The sequence below is a fragment of the Natator depressus genome, chromosome 13 (assembly GCF_965152275.1).
Source record: "Natator depressus isolate rNatDep1 chromosome 13, rNatDep2.hap1, whole genome shotgun sequence".
In the NCBI taxonomy this organism is placed as follows: Eukaryota; Metazoa; Chordata; order Testudines; family Cheloniidae; genus Natator; species Natator depressus.
Window position 1 is genome coordinate 6,620,700 of NC_134246.1, and position 22,068 is coordinate 6,642,767.

Below are 22,068 nucleotides of genomic sequence, written 5' to 3' on the forward strand. Positions count from 1 at the left end.
GCACCGCGCATGCGCGGCAGGTGCTTGCCTTTCCCCTCGGCTCCTCCCTGCCCCCACCCTCACCCCAGCCGCCTCGTCGTGTCTTCCCGGCGTGCCCCGCGCGCGCTGTGGCGTTGACGTCACCGCCGCCCGGTCCCCGCCGCCATTGGAGTTGGAGGGTCTCTCGCTCCATCCCGGCTCGGGGCCAGCGCGGGGGGGACAGGCCGCGGGGCGCGGGGCGAGGGTGGGCGGGGATGTGAGGAGAAGGGCCGGCAGGGCGAGCAGCGACCGGACCGACCCCCCCCGCCCCTCCCTCTTCCCCGGGGGGGCCTAGCCTGAGGAGGGACCCCCCCCGCCCCACACACACACACACACACACGCCGACCCGGCCCCTCCCCCGGGGCCCCGTCCGGAGCGCCCCTCGCAGGCCCAGCGGACAGGCGCTTCCCTCCCCCTCCCCCGCGCCCAGGAGGGGCCCCGCGTTCTCGCCGTGCGCCTCCCCGCTGCGCGGAGGGGCCCGGGCCCTGCCCCTCCCCCTCCCCCAGCTCCCTGCTGACCGCGGCGGCCCCGTACATGAAGGATGTCGGCCACCAGCGTTGACCCCCAGGTAAGTGTGGAAGCCCAGCTGGGCCCGGGGCCGAGGGCTTCTCCTTCCCTCCCACCCCCCGCGTGTGCCTGCCCCGAGAGGTCCCTCTCGCCTTTCTTGGGCCCTAGGCACTCCCTTTAACTCTTCCCTCGCCCGATCGGGGGCCATTTCCAGTGATCCAGTCCTTAATAATAAATAAAGCTGCCAGCCCTCCTTCTCTTCCCACACCCCCCCCCCCCCGGCCTGGTTATTTCTCCCCCACAACCCTGTCTGCAAGGAGCCAAGAGCGTTTTCCAAAACTAACTTTCTCCTCTGTCTTTATTTTCCTCTTCGCAATCATGTGCATGGCATCGCAGCGACCGAAAGGACAAGATAATAAAGGTAAGGCGAATGCTGGGATTTTTCCACTTAAGTTGTTACTGCTGAAGGTAGATGAAGCAGGCAGGCAGTGATGGGTGAGCCAATAGGTATTAATCTAAACTCTATGGTGAAATATAGAGCAAAGTGGGGGTTTTTAAAAGGAACCTGGTTCCTAAGGGGTTTTTTGCATGCCACTGATGCCAGTGTTTGTAAGGTTGGACGGTACTAAGCATGCTTTCAGTGTTTAATTATAAAAACATTTTAAGAAAAGGAAATCGTTACAGTTACAAATAGAGATACAAATACAGTTTAGGAGATTCATTTATTTAAGTGACAGATTGAAAAGTACCCAAACTTACTTTGTTTTTCTGCTATATCATTATTGTTCTGTTACTGGACTGGTATTGGCAAATAAGAGTTTATAGATTATGACCGGTGGTACATCGGTACAAGTTTTTTCATGAAATAATTTCAGTCTTAAGCAAAAAAAATTCTCTCTGATAATGTGATATGCTTTTGTGTGGCCTCTAGCACATTGTCATAAATGAAACTTAAGAAGCAAGTTGTCTTTCAAGTAAATGGCCTGCTTTATAAACTATGTTATGTATGTTACTATGACTGCTACGAAATACATAACTGTTTAAGAATAGAAAGGAAACGGATACTCCCGTCAATTTACGTAAGCACATCTTTTCGGTGTTAAGGTTCTTTGAATTTCACTTTATCAGTGTGTTTCAAATAGCTATAGTCCCAACAAGCTCATATTTCCCCCCCAGTTTATAAATATACCCTTCTTATTATGCATCCATTTTCTCTAAAAATTCTTCCTAACATTTTACACTTGCAGACCTCTTTGAAATCCCCACTTTAGTTTTATTTTTTAGCATCGTATTTCTTTTTCCTGTAGCAAAATTTTTAGTTTAGCCTTCCTGTGAAACTCTTGAACTACTTTCCAAAGGCTTAATGCATACAGTGTGACTTATGCTTCAAAACAAATGATGGAAATTAAGAGTGAAGTGACTTTAATAATTTGTTTATGTAGCATCTTCCAGCTGTGGATTTCAGTGTGATTTACAAATATTATTAATAATTGAGTCTCAAATATCTCCAATTTAGTGAAGTTTTATCTCCCTTTTACAGACAAGAAAACCAAGGCTTGAATTTAAAGCTTATAAATATTATTATTAGGATGTCAAACACTCAACAACCAGTATTTTACTGTTCCACCTCTGATATGATTTAACATTACTTTTTAAAGAGGCTGCTCAGCTTTTACAGAAGATATTGCTATGACTTCCAATTTTTCTCGCAAGTTCATGTCAAGAGATGTCTATTTGGTTTTAAGATATTTTATGGGGAAAGTATAAAAACATACCTTTACGAAAATTGCAGGTTCCTCTGACTCTCTGTAACTGTCATTCAAATCAGTTTTGTAAGCAATAGTGACATTTAGAGTGCATGTGGAGGTTCTCATTCTGGTGAAATCTGATTCCTTTGCTTTACTTGGGTGGTTATCAATGCCACAAGAAGGAAGGGAGTTAACTTATTTTTGTCAAGTTACTCTAGAGTGAGTTTCTTTACTGTAACATTGTCAGGCAATGTTATAATATGTTGCAACTTTTTGTTTTAGTACAAAATGGTTCATTGCATCAGAAGGACACAGTTCATGACAACGATTTTGAACCTTACCTTTCTGGACAGTCAAATCAGGTTAGTGCATCTCTGTTAATTTTGGTGGCTTTTTTTAGGGATGTTGGGGGTAGTGTTGGTTGTACAGTAAACACCAATATGACTTGTTTATGCTTTGGGGATCAGAAAAAGCTATAGTGCCTGAAGTGTTACTGAGTAATGGAATTATCATTTTAGCTCAGAATACTGGTGGTATTATTTATATCTAGTTTGGTCACGTGGAAATTAAGTTAGTTAGAAATCCTAGTTTCTGCTGGGCATCTACCAAATGACACAATTCCTGTAAAATCTGACATAGCTGGCAGCCTGCCAAGGGCCCTCAACTTTCAGTTCTTTAATAGACAAATCACCCATTACTGCTGTCATTGGGGTTCTGCTTCTGTAGGACTGGTGGATTGAATCCTTGTGCTCTAAGTGGAAATAAGTGGTAAGTGACCACAGCGTAATTTGAAACTCTTAAAGATGCTACGATGAGGACTGATAGACTTTCAGGCCAGAAGGCACCATCATGATCATCTAACCTGACTTCCTGCGCATCACAGGCCACAGATCCTCACCCACCCATTCTTGCAGTAGGTCCATAATCTCTGGCTGAGTTACTGAAGTTCTCAAATCTTACCTCTTTGCAGAGGCATATTATCTAGAGATGATTAACGAAAGATGAGCTGCTTGAGGGCATTGTAAAAATAGTGTAAATTATACATTCATATGTGACTCAAGCCAAGAGTATAAATTAAATTTTGTTAAAAATCCTGAATAACTAAAATTTAGTGTTTTTAAATTTCCAACTTTTTTCCAATGTAAATAAAGACTAACTTTTTACTCACATCAATAATTTAATGTACAAGCTTATTTTAAGAAATGTAAATCAAGCTCCAAAAAATGGTGCTTAAAAATTTAAATGCCCACAAATGTAATAAACTAGCTTTCTCCTGTCCTCACTTCTGTGTCACAGAACTCCACGCAATTATGCACACTTTTCTTTGTAAAATAGGGGGTCAGATTTGGAATAGTAGTGGTTCTTCCATGTGAAAATTGAGCTACAATATCAGATTGTAGTACTTGTAATTTCAAGTTCCTGGGAACGCTAGCTAAAATATACTAGGCCTTTATTGGTAGGTATTGCTGTTGTACTGCATTCTAATACAAAAATGAAGAAACCAGTCCAAATATACAGCCAGCCGGAACCAGAAGATCTGGCATAAGTGATAAACCAAGAAAAATATCTGCAGATACGTAATCTGTTTCCAGTTAACACAAAGGGTTAGCAAAGAGAACTGGGGAAGGGACTCAAAAAGGTCAAGGATAAGTATGTTGAAATAAATGTATCACTACTGCACTAAAAGACTGCCTTCAGGGTTTCTCTTACACCCTTTGGCATAAAGCCAAACAAAATAGACTGAATTCTTTGTTAAGATGTCCGGTGAAATTCTTTATTCTGCTTGGATTCATGTGGAAACTTTCCACGCTGGGTGCTTAGATGGTGACAGTCCAAGGAATTTGGTTAGGATGGCTCAGAGAACATACATATTTCTGGAACAAAACACCTGTTGATTTCAGTCACTTATGGTCAAGGACCCTTCTAGCTAGAGCTATAAAAGATCTAAGCTGTCACGGAGTGTGTGGAGATGGTGCAGATTAGCTAAGAATGAGAGTTAAGTCTACAGAGTTTGAAGTGTTGGTGGTAAAAAACCACTTCCATTTTTGTATTATTGGTGCTTACATTTTTGAAGACAGCACGGATACTGTGGCGTAAAATAAGACATTGATGTCAGTGTCAGACAAAATAATGGGTCTCAGAAAATGTCTTCATATGCTGAGTATTATTCCTTTAGTCCAAGAGGTCTTGAAAATCCAGGCACAAGAAACACTACTTTAAAAAACACAAAACCAGAATTGAATGTTTTTATGTCTTTTAGTGAATGTTCTCAATAGTAAAAAGGCTTAGTGTATCTCTTAATGTTAGAACTCTATGGATTAATTCTTTACATGGTGATTCAGGATGTTGATTTCATGATACTTAGGGGTGTTGTGGGAGGGAGTCTCTGGAAGGATGAGTTGTACAGATCACTCCGTTCACTGAATCAGATTTGGTATTCAGCACTAGTCTTTTTAGTAAGAAATTTTTGCATAGGTTTCAGAATGAGTGTAGAAAGAGTGATGTTATGGGTGAAGAACTAGAAAATAAGCTTCTAATGGAATCTTAGTAAAGATAACTATGTTATTCTGTCAAGCCATAGTTAGGATTCCAAACTTGGAATCTGTCAGTCTCCTTTCAAGAATCTTATGATGCTCTGATCATGAGTAAGAAAGATGTAGCTGCTATTTGTTTCTTGCTTATTTGTGACAGTTCACACTGTATGCATCACATTTTTTTTTAATTCTCATTATTTTCCTTAGAATAAATTAGAAAAAATGCTAACCATTATACTTGTCTTGCACTGAACCATTCTTAGTGTCTTATAGTAACTAAAGCCATCAGACTTCAAAAACTGAATGCATAGAAGCATCTGCCATTAAGATTGACATTTTTGTCCACCTAAGAAATGCCTCCTTTTCTTCATACCTCTCTGTTTTAATGACTTCGAGCCATTTTAAAGGGGTAATGTCATCTTAAGTCACATTTGTCCACTCCTTTTTACTTCAGGTTTCAGAGTGGTAGCCGTGTTAGTCTGTATCAGCAGAAAAAAATGAGGAGTACTTAGAGACTAACAAATTTATTTGGGCATAAGCTTTTGTGGGCTAAAATCCACTTCATCAGATGCTTACTTTTTACAGTTTACTTGTAACATCTAAGCTTGCTATAACTGAAGTAGACCAGAGGGAAGGAAATTTCTTTTCACTTGTGCTTTGTGCATCTGATGTCACTCCATGTGTGGACATTACTCTTTCCAATGCATACTCAGTTTCCCCTTTTTATTTGGTTTTTGGAGCAATTCAAAAAATAAAAAGAAAATTTTGCCTTTTTTGGTTATAAAACTGTAAAAACTGACAAGGGAACTCACAGGAAGGTGTAGTACTTAAAACTGTTCAACCTCAACTATGTGGGGGGGTTAATTTTTTTTTTAAGTTAAACTTAAATTTTAGTGTAAATGTAAAATACACATACTTGTAAAATCTCAGTCTATCAAAATAGAAGTGACAAATGAGAAGCAATCCTTTCTTCTCTGGTCTTGTGTAATAATTTTTTTTACTTTCCATTTACTGGCATATAATATTGTGCTCAGGGTAATTTGTAGTGAATGTGAAAGGCCATAGAAATACCTATCGTAAGAGTGTCTTCATTCTTTTTGGGGAGAGGAATCAATCTCAGTCCTTACTTTTGTGGCACTAAGTAATTTTCTTAGTGTTTTCAAGGCATACGTTGAATTAACAGAAGCAAATACACTAGGTTACTTGTGAAAGCTAATTTTAACAAGTAATCATGCCCTTTGCTCTGTAGCGTATGGAATCTGCTTCCTTATGAAATCAGCCAAGCTCATCCAAACCCCCCACCCCACCCCCATCCCTACCCCCAAAAAATGCATGTTGTGAAATTCCTGAAATATCAGTTTCTTAACATTTTTGTATGGTTGCAGAAACGAATTTGGATTTGGTTTCCTTTTTGCGGGGTGATGTTCTTTCATTATTTTTTTTAAACAGATGTTTGTCTCAACTTGCTAAGGGTTAAAGGTTCAAGGAAATAATTTTTTTGCTAAAAGTTTAAAAAAAAAAATTAGTGTTCTTAACCTTCATAAACTATGGCTCTGTTTGGCATCTGAGAATGCTAATTGCTGCACAACTTGGCTGAGCCCCTTGGCTAGAAATGCTAATACAGTATTTTACAGTCTAATGTGTCTCCAGTATGTAAAGCATCAGGTACAGAAAAATGTACCTGATTTGAAGACCTTACGTTTTTGTATGCATTGTCTAGGGGGAGGAGAAAGGAGGGAGAATATTCTCTTCTTTGAGTTTTAACCAATACCTTACCTTCCCATACTGCCTCTTCACCTTTCTCTGATCTGCCTTCTTTCTTGCCATCATTTTGCATTGGCAGTTTTTTGCTTGGCATATTGTTAAATAAGATGGGTGGCCTCCATTGCCCATTCATAGAATCATAGAATATCAGGGTTGGAAGGGACCTCAGGAGGTCATCTAGTCCAACCCCCTGCTCAAAGCAGGACCGATCCCCAATTAAATCATCCCAGCCAGGGCTTTCTCAAGCCTGACCTTAAAAACTTAAAAACATTATTTCTATTAAGTGCTGCTTCTACTTTTGTTTCTTAACTTTTAATTTGCTGCAGTTGAAGCCCCATCACTGACTTTCAGACCCAAGTGGCTAGGACATGCTATAGCCTGTTACCATGCCTAGACTTATTTGCAGGAGAGGTAGGTCCACGGCAGGCAACTTTTGGACAAGAGCCAAGATAAGACTTTCATCATATTGAATAGTGTTAATTTTAAGCTTTGTTTCTATGTAATTTTTACTAGTGACTTAATCTTAATTTTTAATCTTTATTTGTACTTCTGCATTATTATGTGATGAGAAGTGAAGGGAGTGGAAGAAACCAAGAGTCAATTGAACACTTGGTAAGAGAATAGAGGGGAAAACTAGAATGCCTGATTCTAAAAAGCAGCTAAGAGGTGGGGGGAAGGGGACACACATGATGAGCTTGTCCCTGGAGCAGCTTTAAGGCAAAATCTCCATGCTGCTACAAGCTAGTTGATTTTTTTTTCGTAGGGTTCTAAAAGCTGGTCACACAGATTTGGGAAAAGCTGGCGGGAAGAGCTCCAAGCTTCTGTAACTGGACTGCTGCATGGGGCAATGAGACCTTGGTGGAAAAGAGTAACCAGCGGCTGTCTTGAACAAAACCTGAGTAATTTACATGCATATGTCAGATGCAGAATTTGTGTCTGTATGTTTATATCCCTGGCACACCAATAAACTCTGTAAACTGAAATGCCTTGACACCACAACTTATTTAAGCAAACCCCCAATCTTATCCGACTCAGTGTTGCTTATGACCTCCATGTGCTCTCTGACCTAAGTTTTCAGAGGTAGAAGTCCAGTGGACTAATCATTACATCTGTTAACAGTTCACTTATGTTTTACTTCTTGTTTACAAATACAGAAAAATTACACTCCCAAACTTCTTGTCTGTTAGGAATTAGGAAGCCATGGTAGCAACTCCATAGTAAAGATTGTAACCAGCTTTTTATTATATTCTTCACCTTAACAAAATAAAATCACTGTACTTAAAATTTCTTCTGTATAGACTTCTGCCAGAAGATCTTTCTATAATATTTGGCAATCAGGAAAAGGAATTAATGAGGTGACTCTGAAAAATCGGAGGTATTAATCTACCGTACCAGTTTCCTAACATCTCTAATGTTCTCTATACCTGCTTGGTCTACAATCTCCATGTTAACTAATTAGCCTGCTGTGAGGATTGTGGAAACTATATGCTGAGTTGTCACTTAAATTGTATTCTAACTAAACGTTCTGCAGCTGTGCTTGGAGCAGACACCTATGCCCCCGTGGAGCCTCATTGGCTCTAGTCTCTGTAGTTAGTTGTGCAGCACAACAAGGGTGGATGGAAAAATCTTATTACTTGATGCTTTTACAGATATAAATCCTTGATTTTCAATATTATAAATAACAACTCTGACTCAGGACTTTCTCTTTCCAGTTCCCATATAGGGGTCAAGAAGGGATTTTCAAGAACTATTTTTTTCCCCAGTACACACCTATTTTTTTAAATCTACTCTCATTTTGTAACTTCCTCAGGAGTTACATGTATCCTATGCATTTTTTAAATGCTCGTGCCAATGTATTCAGTCTCATTTACAGTCCAGCTTGAATATTGTCATATTTTGAAGTCAAGCATGTTACTTTCAGTTACTTTAATATCCTCTACATACAGCCCCCCAAATACTCATCACTCGCTATTTAAAATTATAATACAAACCACAGTCAATTTGGGTCAAGCCAAACGATTTATTCTCCCGCTTTGTGGGTCTGGCATTCAGCCAGTAACACTGCCGTTGTGACTCCAATGCAGTCACAAATACTAGTCACATCTTCCTTTTTCCAAAACAAATTTGGAGCTTTAGGTACTGCACATAATTGCAAAAGGTGAAATACGTTTTTAATTTGTCACTAACATAGTAATGAATCTACATCATGCACATAGTGCACAGTATAAGGACAGTGTTCTGTTTTCTAGCACTTCCCTCCATAAACTTATTATTTCTTAAGTTGTACGTTAAAAAAAATATTCTGAAAAGAATGAAGGCTGCACATCATGCAACATATGCAGAGCAATTTTTCACATTCTATAAAATATTTTATGCTGTTTTCATTTGGTAGTATGTACTACATTTTTGTGTAACTTCATAGACTTAAAGGCTATGTAATGTAAGGACTATATAAAACAAATCACATACATTATTTCTTGGATGTGTTATGCAGCAAAACCTGCTCATCTGTTCATCTTTCTCTTGATTTTGGAGTTAAAATCACTGATTGTGTATTTTTCAGAATGTTATGTTAGTACAAACTATTGTGTAAATCTTAATATTGAAATAGAATTATCTTCAATCTTGTAAAATTTCTAGATCCTATTAATTTCTGAGACTTGGTCTTGCTGCATTTTTTAAATTATTTTTCTATGATCATTACATACTGTTGATTAAACACTATGTTAAACTTTTGGTACAATATGAAAGTATTTGGTAGTATACTCATAGAACAAATATATTTCTCAATTACAAGTCACGAATTTTCATGACTAAAATGAATTATCTGCAGTGTAGTAAAAGTAAGTTTGAGTTTGAGGTCATGGGGTCAACTAGCATTCATCTGAGAGTGGTGGTCACTGTTTAAAACTCTACAGGAAGTGGAGAAGGAGAATGCATCTCTGGTATAGGAATATACAAGATGCAATGACATTAATTTAGACTAAACAGTCCATGGAATAATAAGTTATGTAACTTGGAGTTTGAAACAATAGTTACTACTTATCATCTTTTCTATTTAGTAGTATGCAAATGTTGTCATTTATGAAAAAGTGCATACCTCTGAAATTACTTTTTCTTTTCTTTAACAGAATAATAGCTATCCATCAATGACTGATCCCTATTTGTCCAGTTATTATCCACCATCTATTGGGTTTCCCTATTCTCTCAGTGAAGCACCGTGGTCTACTGGAGGAGATCCTCCTATCCCATACCTCACCACCTATGGACAGCTCAGTAATGGAGACCATCATTTTATGCATGATGCTGTTTTTGGACAGCCTGGGGGTCTGGGAAACAACATCTACCAACACAGATTTAATTTTTTCCCTGAAAATCCTGCTTTCTCAGCTTGGGGAACAAGTGGGTCCCAAGGACAGCAGACTCAAAGTTCAGCTTATGGGAGCAGTTACAGCTACCCACCTAGCTCACTGGGTGGTACTATTGTGGATGGACAAACAGGATTTCATAATGATACTTTGAATAAAGCACCTGGAATGAATAGTATTGAACAAGGAATGGTTGGACTTAAGATTGGTGGAGATGTAACAACTTCTGCTGTGAAAACAGTAGGTTCTGTTGTTAACAGTGCCGGAATGACGGGTGCTCTCTCTGGTAATGGTGGATCCAGTGTAAACTTGCCAGTATCTAAACCAACCTCTTGGGCTGCTATTGCCAGCAAGCCTGCAAAACCACAGCCGAAAATGAAAACAAAAACTGGGCCTGTAATTGGAGGAGCTTTGCCTCCACCACCTATAAAACATAATATGGACATAGGTACTTGGGATAATAAGGGTCCTGTGGCAAAAGTTCCTGCTCCCCAGCAAATCCCATCTCCTCAGTCTGTCCCACAGCCACAGCAACAAATGGTTCAGCCTATTCCAGCTCAACCTCCTCCATTGACCCAGCCGCAGTATCAAAGTCCTCAGCAGCCACCCCAAAACCGCTGGGTGGCTCCCCGCAACAGAAATGCAGCTTTTGGCCAAAGTGGAGGAACTGGTAATGATAGCAACTCAACTGGCAGTACCCAGCCTAACTCTGTCCCAAGTGGTGAATCCCATCCCGTTCTTGAAAAACTGAAAGCTGCTCATAGCTATAACCCGAAAGATTTTGAATGGAATCTTAAAAATGGACGTGTGTTCATAATAAAGAGCTATTCTGAGGATGATATTCATCGTTCCATTAAATATTCTATTTGGTGTAGCACAGAACATGGCAACAAACGCTTGGACAGCGCTTTCCGATCCATGAATAGTAAGGGCCCAGTCTACTTACTATTCAGTGTTAATGGTAGTGGACATTTCTGTGGAGTAGCAGAAATGAAATCACCTGTGGACTATGGCACTAGTGCTGGCGTCTGGTCTCAGGACAAATGGAAGGGGAAATTTGATGTCAAATGGATCTTTGTGAAGGATGTGCCCAACAACCAGCTCCGACACATCAGGCTGGAGAACAATGACAACAAACCAGTTACAAACTCCCGTGACACACAGGAGGTGCCCTTAGAAAAAGCAAAACAAGTGCTTAAAATTATTGCTACTTACAAGCACACAACCTCCATCTTTGATGACTTTTCCCATTATGAAAAGCGCCAAGAAGAGGAGGAGGTGGTGCGGAAGGTAAACTTGCTTTTTTAGAAAAAAAAAATTAAAAAGACATACTAGGAAAAATGTGAATGCTGCCGTGGGGGAGTGTGGCGGGCGGAGGGGGGGAAGGAGGCTAAATAGAGATTCTAAAATATTTGTAATGTGTTCAAACATGGTTGTCCTAAGTGTGTTTTAATACTAAAACAAAACCCTGTGCTTCAGTTCTCTTTGTGGTTTTCATAGTCTGAGGTAAAGTTTGTTTGTTTTTAAGCCAAAAGTTAAATATACAAGTAAAGTATGTTATGCCCAATTCTACTAGAGGTTGAAATTTTATTTTGGGATTGTTAATGGGCTACAGAGCCTATGACTGTTTCAAAGTTGGCCCAGGTCAGAGGATGCCATGTAATAGGTCATTGGCTTCTGTGAATCAGTAAATATCAATCCAGATCTAGTCAAATATTCTGTCAGAACTGGCACCTTTGGTTGTATCTTTAGCAGTGAGACCAAGGTTTGAATAGTCACTGAACTATTCTCATCCAATTAGCTGGCTTCTCCAGAACAAGAGTTGAGGAAAATTACAGTGTGAGGATGCTTGTATTGCTGCTGCTGTTTGTTACATCTATTCTGTGGATAAATGAAGGATTTTGAGTCCTCAGGACTGTCTTAACACCTTCCAACACTAAAAATCACTGGAATTTTTAGAGTAGGGTGTGGGAGATGGGGAACCTCCAGACAAAGAGTTCCACAGTAACTAGTCTATTTTTATATGAAAGCGTGATTATGAAAAGCTACCCTTGCCTCAAGTCCTATGCCAAGTGCAGCTCACCCAGGCCAAGAATGGGACCCAAATGTCTAACATCAGTGATTCTCTATATACACTGTGTGCTGACTAAATAGGAGCTGTTAGAATGTAGTGGCTAGCTGACACTTACAATGGTTTGATACTGATGTTAGTGTTTCAGTGTATAGTTTTTTCTACAGTTCCTCGGAAGTTTGCCAATTCAGCTTAGTGCATTTACATGCGCTTCAAAACATTTTTTAAGCACAGACTTAGATGCAGTGTCCTGAAGTAAAATGGAAGTTGCAGTTGTATGGGGCTTTCCCTTTATCACCCTTCAAATTGCTTTAAACCAGTGGTGGGCATCCTGCGTTCCATCAGGGTAATGTGCTGCCGGACCGCAAAACAGTTTGTTTACATTGCCTGTCCTCAGGCACTGCTGCCCGCAGCTCCCAGTGGCCACGGTTCGCCATTCCTGGACATGGGAGCTGCGGGAAGCACCATGCTTTATACTGTTTGGTTAGGACCTCCCCTTACAAATTCAGGGAAATTCAGATTTAAGGCTTTCATTCAATTTTTAGTACCATTTTTTCAGTCTAGCCATCTTACAGTATATACACGTGCAAATTTCAGGCCAATAGTAACTACGCTTGATGGAGAAGACCTTCAGTTCTCTGAATTTGCTTTTTATGTCCTCTGTGGGATTTTTAGAGCAAAAGCTTTATCCACATCCCTGCAAACTTTCTGCCTGCTGAGAATTTTCTTCTCATTTTTCCCCAACCACAGCCTTGAGAAGGAGCAGTTTGAAACAGTGGGACAGAACACTGGGCTAGGAGTTGGGAGGTCTGCATTATGTTCCTTTACCACAGATGAGATGTGAGATGGCTAAGGCAAATCACTTAGCCTCTCCATGATAATGCTAAGATTTAACAACAACAAAAACCGACCACCTCTACCTGGAGTGCCTCTTGTGTCAACCACTGAAAGTGATTTCAGGCCTCTTTTTCTCAGTTCAAGAGAAAACATTTAATCCTGTGTTGATCCTTGCTAGCTTTATGAATGGGATCATATGCTATCACCTGAATTTAGCTCTCTTTTATAGTAGCTCAGTATACTGGCACCAGACCATTGGGCTGACCCCACCTCTGTATTACTTTAGTGTGGACTTTCATTTTCTGCTTCTATTTAAAATTAAATACATAAACTAAATGTGCCTATCCGGGGTACTACTTTCTAACAGGATCAATTTCTCAACAATTAATGCATGTTTTCTGCTTCACTTAATATTGAGGGAACATTGGGATTCAGTTTAATTACGATTATATTTTCTGAAGGTGTCATTTCGTATATCTGAATAGTTTTCAAAACTGAGCTGTGTATAAACAATAGGAATAGGCTGAGAAAGATGACGGATAATATAGTGAAAAATAAATAATATTCAGACTGTGGCAGTCAATGTAAATTATATTCTGAGAGGAAAGCATCTATTTTTAACTTAGGTGTAAACAAATTTTGGCAGTGCAGTAGCTTGCTGTAAGAGTTTCCTTCTAAGGCATATGAAGAGTCAAACTTTTTTCTTATAGTTGAAAAGCACCTGTTATTGAAATTTAACATACTTGATAACTCTGTCTTAAACAGACCTTCCATTAAAAAGCAAATATTATATACAGGAATCTTTTGCCAATTAAAGTTAATACATATGTGTATGTAAGACTTAACTGTAAAGAGTTTTCAGGTTGCTGTATCCTTCTATTCATCGTATTTGGTTTAGCGGTCAAATAATTTGTTTAGAAATGTGTTTATAATTACATAAAGATGGCTTTTTAAAATCTTATACTATTCAAATATGTATTTTTCCTATTTTGCTGAGAAAATCAATTTTATGTAATAAAGACACTGATACCTTAAGAAATATTAAGAATCCCTTTTAGACAGTTTTGCCTACAAATATGAGCAGTGCTGCTTTAACAGTTTAATCACAGAGGGCATGTGCAGAACATGTTCCTTAGGAGTTAATCACTCCCTTGCTACTTATTCTCCAACTAAAGTCAATCGAATGTCGTCATACTATATCTTACTTTTGTGGAAACTATAACATGTCAGATGAGGATTATGACCTCAGATGAGGACTATGTAGCTCTGTAGCATAATCTAGTTGGGTAACATTTATCAAAGTGCAGAAGATTCATCCAGGGTCCTCTGCATCACTTAAGATCTGCATTGCCCTCTGTGGATGAAGGAAAGATGTAATCACACTTGTAGCCCTGTATGCTGCTAAGGCAAGATGAGAGGGAATAATAGAATTGTACTAGTGCAGCTCCAGTGGCCTAAAACACTCCATACGGTAGAGGGGTGTTGGCTGCTATTCCACCCTGTATAACAAAATAGCCAGGGAAGGTTGGACATGGATTCTCTCCTGCCTACCATGTCTGCATTTTCTGTTGAAAGCTAGTTTACCCTGTTTTTTGTGCCAAGAGAGGGTGCTAATTTCACCCCATATGATGCAAGATTGTGCACTTAAAAATTAAAAAGATTAAAACTTCATAACATGTGGGCAAATTTCTCTAAATAGAAGATTTTGTAAATTTACCATGAGGCATTAATAGTTCATGAATCATCCCCAGTAAATAAGATTACTTTAAACTACAAAATCTTCCTTTGAAATAAAAAAGCTTGATGTGACATTAGCAAACAAAACAAACTTGTTGTGTATTATGGATTTTTTTGGATGTATTTTGTTTGGAACAAATTTGGGGCAGAGGTTGGAGGGGCATTTATGTTCTAGGAGATCAAAATTTTGATCTCCCTTTACAGAGATCATCTTACATTGATGATCCTAGCTGGCTTGGCAGTCTAGTAACTATACAGTATGCCAGTATCTTGTGGATCTGAGTTCAGGGGCTCTCATACTTCAGGAGAAGGTCTGAAGTGTGCAGCAAAGGATGTGCATTACACTCCCAAGAAGGCACAGTCATTGTGTGTCTCTTAGTTTCCCAGGTGCCCACTTTGGCCTTATCTAGGCTAGGATTTAGCAGATGTTAGCTGGCACGTGATAACAGCCTAGTGTAGACCGGTTAGTGTGACTTTAACATATGTTTAACTGGTAACAAGTGAAAGGCACACTGAGTTGTCTACAATAGGGTGTTAACATGTGCCAGTTAACATCTTCCAAATCCTAGTCTGGACTTGTTGGATTTACTGAAGGAGCAACAATGACAGGCTCTGGGGGAGCTGCATGTCCCATTTCTTGTTGGAAGGCTCACTGGTATGGAGATTTTCAGGATGGAGGGTGCATGGCCTTGGAGTGCATCCTGCTCTCCCCCACCCCCAAATGCAGATCATTACAGTTGCATTCTTAAGACCAGTGTTTATAACATTACATTTCTTGATTTTAATTAGGCTGTTGTAGAGGCTTTTTGTTTTGTTTTTAGTGGTAAGGAGGAGGAATGCCAATTAAGATTTAATGGGCTCTCTTTTATTGTCTGTTGGTTCCAACTCTGTCCTTTTTCTGTCCTTTCATCTCAACTTCATTCCACTCCTGCCCCACTCCCTTCGCTTGTGTTTTCATTCAGCCTGTCCCCACCTAACTAAACTTATCCAAAAAACAAAAACAAAAAATAGTGAAACTAACATGCTGTTTGCTGCCATCTTATTTCTTCACTCTACTTGTGAGTTATACCCCTTCCCCCACCTTGTGTCTGCATTGTCTATTTAGACAAGGTTCTCAACCTTTTTCTTTCTGAGGCCCCCCAGCATGCTATAAAAACTCCAGGGCTGGCGTTTGGGGAGGGGGGGGCAAGGAGGGCAATTGCCTGCGGCTCCATGCCACAGAGGAGACACCGTGAAGCTAAGTTGCTCAGCCCCTCATGGTAGACTCAAGGGCCTGGCTGCAGTCCAGTGTGGCAGGGCTTCAGCTTTCTGCCCTGGGCCCTAGTGAGTCTAATGCCAGCTGTGCTTGGCTGACCCCCTGTAACCTGTTTGCAGCCCCCCAGCGGGCCCAGGACCCCTGGTTTAGAACCACTGATTTAGATTATAAAGTCTTCAGTGCAGAAAGTGTCTGCTGCTCTCTATTTGGCCAGTCTTGAGCACAATGGGTCCTATTCTTGGTTGGTCCTGATAATTAATAATCCCACTGACCCTGGCTTGGTAGAAGGGTTGACAGTTCTGCCTGGGAACAATAAGTGCAAAACTATATCTAGTTCTTGTATGGAATTGGAGGCCTTTTCTTCATCCCTTTCTGCAATTTTCACTGTCTCTGGCTGGGAAGATAGTTGTCCTTTTCCCCCCAAATTATCCAGCTGAGGAACTTTTCTCTCTCAGCTTCTCTGCTTTCATTAATAAGTCACCTTCACATTTTCAGTCAGGTCAAAGAACAATAGACTTGTGAGAACTTGTAACTAGCAGCATGGTTCACTGAGAGATGTGTTGCATAAGATGTGACACGTCAGTGTGCCTCAACCTGGGCTACAGTCCCGCATCCTAAAAGGAGGCTCCAGATTAGTTCAGGGGACAGGAAAGGAGCAGTGGGGGCAGGGAAATATACACAACAGATCGGTCCTGTTTCACATCACCTTTTGACTACTGGCAAAACCTAAAATGGCTTTTTGAAAACCATCTGTCATCCTCTGCTTTGAAGTATAGGGCTGGAAGCTCAACGAGTAGCCCATTGTCTGCTCCTGTGGTACTTGACCTCAAGAACATAGGCAGCCTCATCCTGCTAAACCACCAATGGATGCCTTAAGGAGCTTGTAGCTTTTTGAAGGAAACAGGGATGTGGGAGTGGGATGCACTGATTTTAAAATCACCAATTTTAGTTATTCAAATCAACAAACAGGAAGCTTTGATTTAAATAGACTACCCCCTGATGTTTTAATCCTGTTATGCATTTGTACTCTTTAAGTTATTCTCATTAGTTGGTAATCATTAAAACATGTAGATTTGCAAATAAATATGTCCTTTACACTATATTTGGTGCTACTTTCTGTTAAGGAGGACAATACACTTCTATACATTTATGTAAACGGTTATGGTAGTTTAGCATATGTTTGTTCAGATTCCTAACTTTTACATTTGTTAGAAAATGGTGAATGACACCATTTCTTATTTAATAGATAATTAGTATTTTACTCATTATTTATGTCAAGCTACATTTGGGTGGGAAATGTATTTGTGCATTTTTAATTGAATTCCAAATTGTTTTTATTAGTTAAACTACCTTAAATGTGATGGAAATCTAAGAAAAAAGTGTTTTGCATTTAAAACAAATGTCTTATACAAAGGAAGGAATATCTGTAGTTTCTGGTCACCATGTCAGTCAAGATTTTAGAACTAGTAGATCTCATCCTCTTGCATCTCTGCTTTTTCAGCTCCCAGTCAGTTTCTCAACTTTGAATGAGCTAGTCATTGAATTGATCTAGTTTAAAAACAAATGAAGAAAATACTTTCTCTACACCTCCAGATGAGACTGCCATTGTCAAAAGGTGGTTTAGCACTTCAAGAAACTCTTCAAGGTGCTCAGCTTGTGGCTTCCAGTTCAATGGTTTGACTTTATTTAAAAACTTTGGCATTAGTAAACACGTACTACTTGAATGTTTCTTGTAATTGAAATTATTTTAATAAACTACAGTAAATGTAGGCCTTTAATATAGGGTCTCGTAATTTAAACTTTAAATACGTTTATTTAAAAAAAGAATACTTTAACTATCCAATTTTATTTTTATTCACCTTGTGTGGGAAGCCAGCAGGTGACTAAAACAAGAAACCTAATTTATTTTGTTCCCTTTTCTTAGAAGAGAGAGAATAGATTGGAGACATGGTAGTAAATGTCAGAACAGTGGAGTGGAGAAGGACATCTGCCATCAAAAGATTGGAACTTAAAACCACTCTCTTGACTTAAGCAGTTCAAATATACGTTGGAAAACTTAATAATATATAGTTATGCCAATAATGCTAGCCCCAGGTCTGAGCCCCTTGATTAAGAACATATCACTTTGGTTACTACTCTTATAATTAAGAAACAAACATCACTTCATTGGCAATTGATAATTCAGCCAACCAATGAGAACCTTCCCTCTACACTGTTCTAATCTTAAAAATATATATATATACTTTACAAATCCTGCAGACTACTTGAATTTTCATTTTCATTTAATTTAGTCCTGATCAGTTTGTTGTATTTGTATTTTACGCAAAAAATAATCATCATAAATATTCAGGTCTTGTTCAGAAGCACGTTGTAGCCTGAAAACTAAAACGTGTTAAACCAGTTACAAATGCAGTTTGGTTTCTTTCTCTCTAGTTGTCACAAGTTTAAAATTAGAATAGTTCAAAATGGTAGGAAGCTCTGTGTAGATAGCCCTTTACCACCCTGTTTGGAGAAGATGTGGATGGGATCTATGTGAAAAGGCTTTAAATTGTAAAGTGTGATTTGAGGTAATTAGTCTGAGTAATTTATGCTAAGGTTACTTGCATTCATTTTAAGCTTATTTTGAAATGGAAGGATCTAATTTTTAAAAAGTAAAAAACAAAAAAACCCAGTCTCTGCATCCTGCTTGGGAGCTCCATCTTTCATGTCTGTTTGTAGCTAACATAAATGCTGATCATAGATGCTGCTAAACTCAATTAGTGTATCCAATAGGACTTTTTAACTTCTAGGCCACTCGTTGGACATGGTGGTTGGGCTACTGAACCAGTGCCATATCAATAGTCACTCAAATAAAATGTAAAGTCTTATTACACTATGGTTCTTAATGCTTTGTATTTTACGATATGCAAATGATTTGCTTTAAGGAATATTAATGGATTCGGGGGGGAAAGTTGTAGGAAACTTGTATGAAGATGCACTCCTAATATTAACAGCTCTTAACATTTTAAACCTGCCTTTTGTCTTAGATGAAAACAAAGTAGAAAATGACACCAGTCCACGAAAAAAAGGTTAAAATATTTGTCACTACAATTTTTCTGAGTTTTTTAAAAACAGGGAAAATATAACAATCCCAACTAACTCGGAAACTAAAGGAAAAAGTCATAAACTAGCAATGTTTAGCCGTTAAGACTCCTAGCTTCTTGGGAAGGTAAAATGGTATTTTTGGCTTCTCATAGTAGATATCCACTGCTCTGCTCTCTGGAGCTCTGTATTTGCACCCACATAAGCTTTTGCTGGGATATTCTTGTCAATTTCTCTGTTCCAGAGGCAGTTACTGAACAGTCCCTCTCTTTTTCTTGCTTGTTACCAATTTCCCCTGTTTTTGCCTGAACTGCCCTGCATGATCCCTTGTTCACTACCTCCACTGAAGAGTGGAGAGCACAGCTGCTTCTCTTGCTCATTGGGAGACATTCTTGCAGACTTGTTGAGACCCTTTCTCTCCACACTTACTGCATTTGGGGCACAAATTAAGTAGACTGCCCTTTCCAAAGTTGAGCCCTGTCTGGGGTTTTCCTTTAACGTCCCTTGCTCTTTCCCATTGGTGGAAGTTATCTGAAGCTCAGTGAGACTTCAGTGAGCCCCTGGCTTCTACTTCATTCAGCATCATAGCGTCTTACAAGTCTTGCTTGCTTCATTCAGCAACACTTTCTCTACCAAACTCTTGAAGTCTCCCAGAATGTCTTCCAAGAAGAGTAGTAAGGTAGCAGAGGAAGAAAAGGTTTGGGGCAAGTTTCAAAAGTGACATGCACTTAAGAGCGGAAGTTCTATCACTTTTCAGTGAGACCTAAGGTCCTAACAGAAGGGCACTTCTGAAAATTTTGCACTTGTTCTGTGGATCCCTTCAGTCTGTTCCTACCCTTGTACCAATCCAGCTGCTGTTGCTAGAGATCAAAATATTCAAGATCTGTCTTCAGTTATGAATTTTAGTTTCCCAAACTTACATTCTCTGCTGTAGCCCTCACCTGTTACCATTTTGGGGCCTGAGTGACTGGTCTAGCTGCATGTACACTTGGTCTGCACGCATTCAGCAACTCCATTTAAAATTTCATGTGTTCATTTGATTCCTGTATTCTTGTGTGTGTCAAATGTATACTATATACGATAAATAATTGCTGTTGTAATTTTAAAATTACATGTAAGACATAATTGTGGGCTGCACCAGTAATTGCATTTATCAAAAAACCTCCCACCTTTTTTAGCTGTTGTCACTAAAAGTTTGTTCATGTTGTTAAATATCTGGGTTTTTTTTTTCCTGACTCTTTTAAAACTTTGTTTTTTCTTTTTACAGGAACGGCAGAATCGAAACAAACAATAAGAATAAATGTACACAATTTGCTATATATAATAGAACTGATATTAAATTCGACTATGAAAAACAAATCTTAAAATGTATTCTGGTGCTATATCCTGGCATCAGGACAAACTAAAGCTTTCAGCTCCAATATATCTTCTTGTGCAGGGGGAATTAAGTTGTTGCCTCTTTAAGTACATTGTAGTTTGTTTTTTGCCCAGGTGGATCTGCATTAATTTGTATCTTTTCTATGTAAAATGCTATAGAATCCATTAATAAAGGTGTATCTGTTTTTATTTTTTACGTTAGTAAACACTTATACTGACCTAATATGGAACTATAAATGAGCATCCTAAAAATGTCAGTGTTTCCCAAAGACTCTATTTTGGCACAAATTATGTTCCTGTTCTGATTGATATTCATCATAATTTTGTATATGACAGAATTTCTCTCCTCTTCACCCCAAACCCTGTTTGTTCATGGCAATCATAAGAAACCATTGAGTTTTGTCACTTTAAGAATGTTGTTTAAGAGAAATACTGCATTCAGAACATTGAAGTAAAAAATTCAAGTTAAGATCACTTTTTAATTGTAAAATTATACTTTTAAAAATGCTAACATGCCACTTTGATTTTTTTCTATCTCAAAGAAAATCAAATTCTGTCAGTGAAATTTTCACTCTGAAAATATTTCCCTTTCACATTCTGTTAACCAGTGCTTCAGTGTGTATTTGTTATACCCATATCCTGCAGAGAGTTAGTGAGATGCTTTCTCTCAGCCATAATTCTGCTTTATTGTTTTTGTAGCTTAATAAATAATGTAAATGCTATCAACATTGCAGGGTTTTTGGACAATGTGTTGAAACCTGTTTCAGCTTTCAGGTGTTGTTAGTTAATTGCAGATCATTTTTAATCTTTCCCTTTCTTTTCCCCCCCAAATCCCAATGCCATTTAAAGTTTTTATACCAATAATGCTGAGCTTTAATGTAGAAACTAATAGTATGGACAATATGATGGATTATGCCTCAGATGTTTAAAATTGACTGTGTATGTCTAATTTTTTTTCTGTTGGATGAGTAAAAAAAATGTTTTAAGAAACTGAATTTGCTGTCATGTTTTTGTGGAATAAGGGAACCGTTGAAGAACTCGTCACCAACTGGAGTTTCAATTAAGCATGAAAATTGTGCTCATGCCTGTTGCTCTAGCACACTGAATCTGCACGTGTTTATTGTAGAGGATCTTTTACTATATTAGAAAGCAAATATCGTCTTCTGAAAACTATTTACTCCAAAAGGACCTCTGATTTAAATAAAGTTTAAACTGTATCATTTAGACTTGTATTTAGAACGTATAACTTTGTCTCTGGACTGTCACTGCCTGTAAGGACTCATGGACAGCATCAGATTAACTTTTTTCCTCTAGGAGAATACAAGCCTTAATAAACAATACATATTTAGCAAGTATGATGTCATTTTCATTTTTTCCCTACACTCAAAGACCTGCATGTATTGTAGCCATGTAACACAAACTCATGAGGCACAAGACCAATTAGAGTAGTTAGTACGCTGATAGAATTGCAAACATCTGAGTTGGTCAACACACATTCTCTCTGGCAGGGATCTTTCTTGGAAATCGTCTTAAGAATATGTCTAAGCTACTTGTGGTATTGTTTCCTCGATGGGGTTCTTGTGCATTTATAACTGGCAACTGTTATACTTTCTATTCTGCTTGTATGGCCGAGAAGCTTAATAAGGAATTGAAAGCTGATCTTCAGGATTCACCATCTATACAAGGATATTACAAATCTGGATCAGTGTGCTGAGGAAAGAACTTTCAAAATTAGGAATAAACCAAGTAAAACTCTTTTATGTAACCTTAT

General features: G+C 38.9%; 1 protein-coding gene across 3 annotated transcripts; it reads left to right on the forward strand.

Annotated features, from left to right (window-relative positions):
- The first annotated feature begins 468 nt into the window (after positions 1-468).
- YTHDF1 (YTH N6-methyladenosine RNA binding protein F1) lies at positions 469-21,644 on the forward strand. Of its 3 annotated transcripts, none has more exons than XM_074969574.1 (5): positions 469-586; positions 922-946; positions 2,556-2,635; positions 9,703-11,229; positions 18,866-18,912. In XM_074969574.1, exons 1-5 carry the CDS (start codon positions 560-562, stop codon positions 18,878-18,880), a joined length of 1,674 nt encoding a protein of 557 aa, XP_074825675.1. In that variant the 5' UTR covers positions 469-559; the 3' UTR covers positions 18,881-18,912. The 3 variants fall into 3 exon arrangements, with proteins under 3 accessions (XP_074825675.1, XP_074825674.1, XP_074825676.1); XM_074969573.1 differs by lacking the exon at positions 18,866-18,912 and adding an exon at positions 20,188-21,644 and having other exon boundaries at positions 470-586; XM_074969575.1 differs by lacking the exons at positions 469-586; positions 922-946; positions 2,556-2,635; positions 18,866-18,912 and adding exons at positions 7,335-7,470; positions 20,188-21,644.
- Positions 21,645-22,068: the final 424 nt, after the last annotated feature.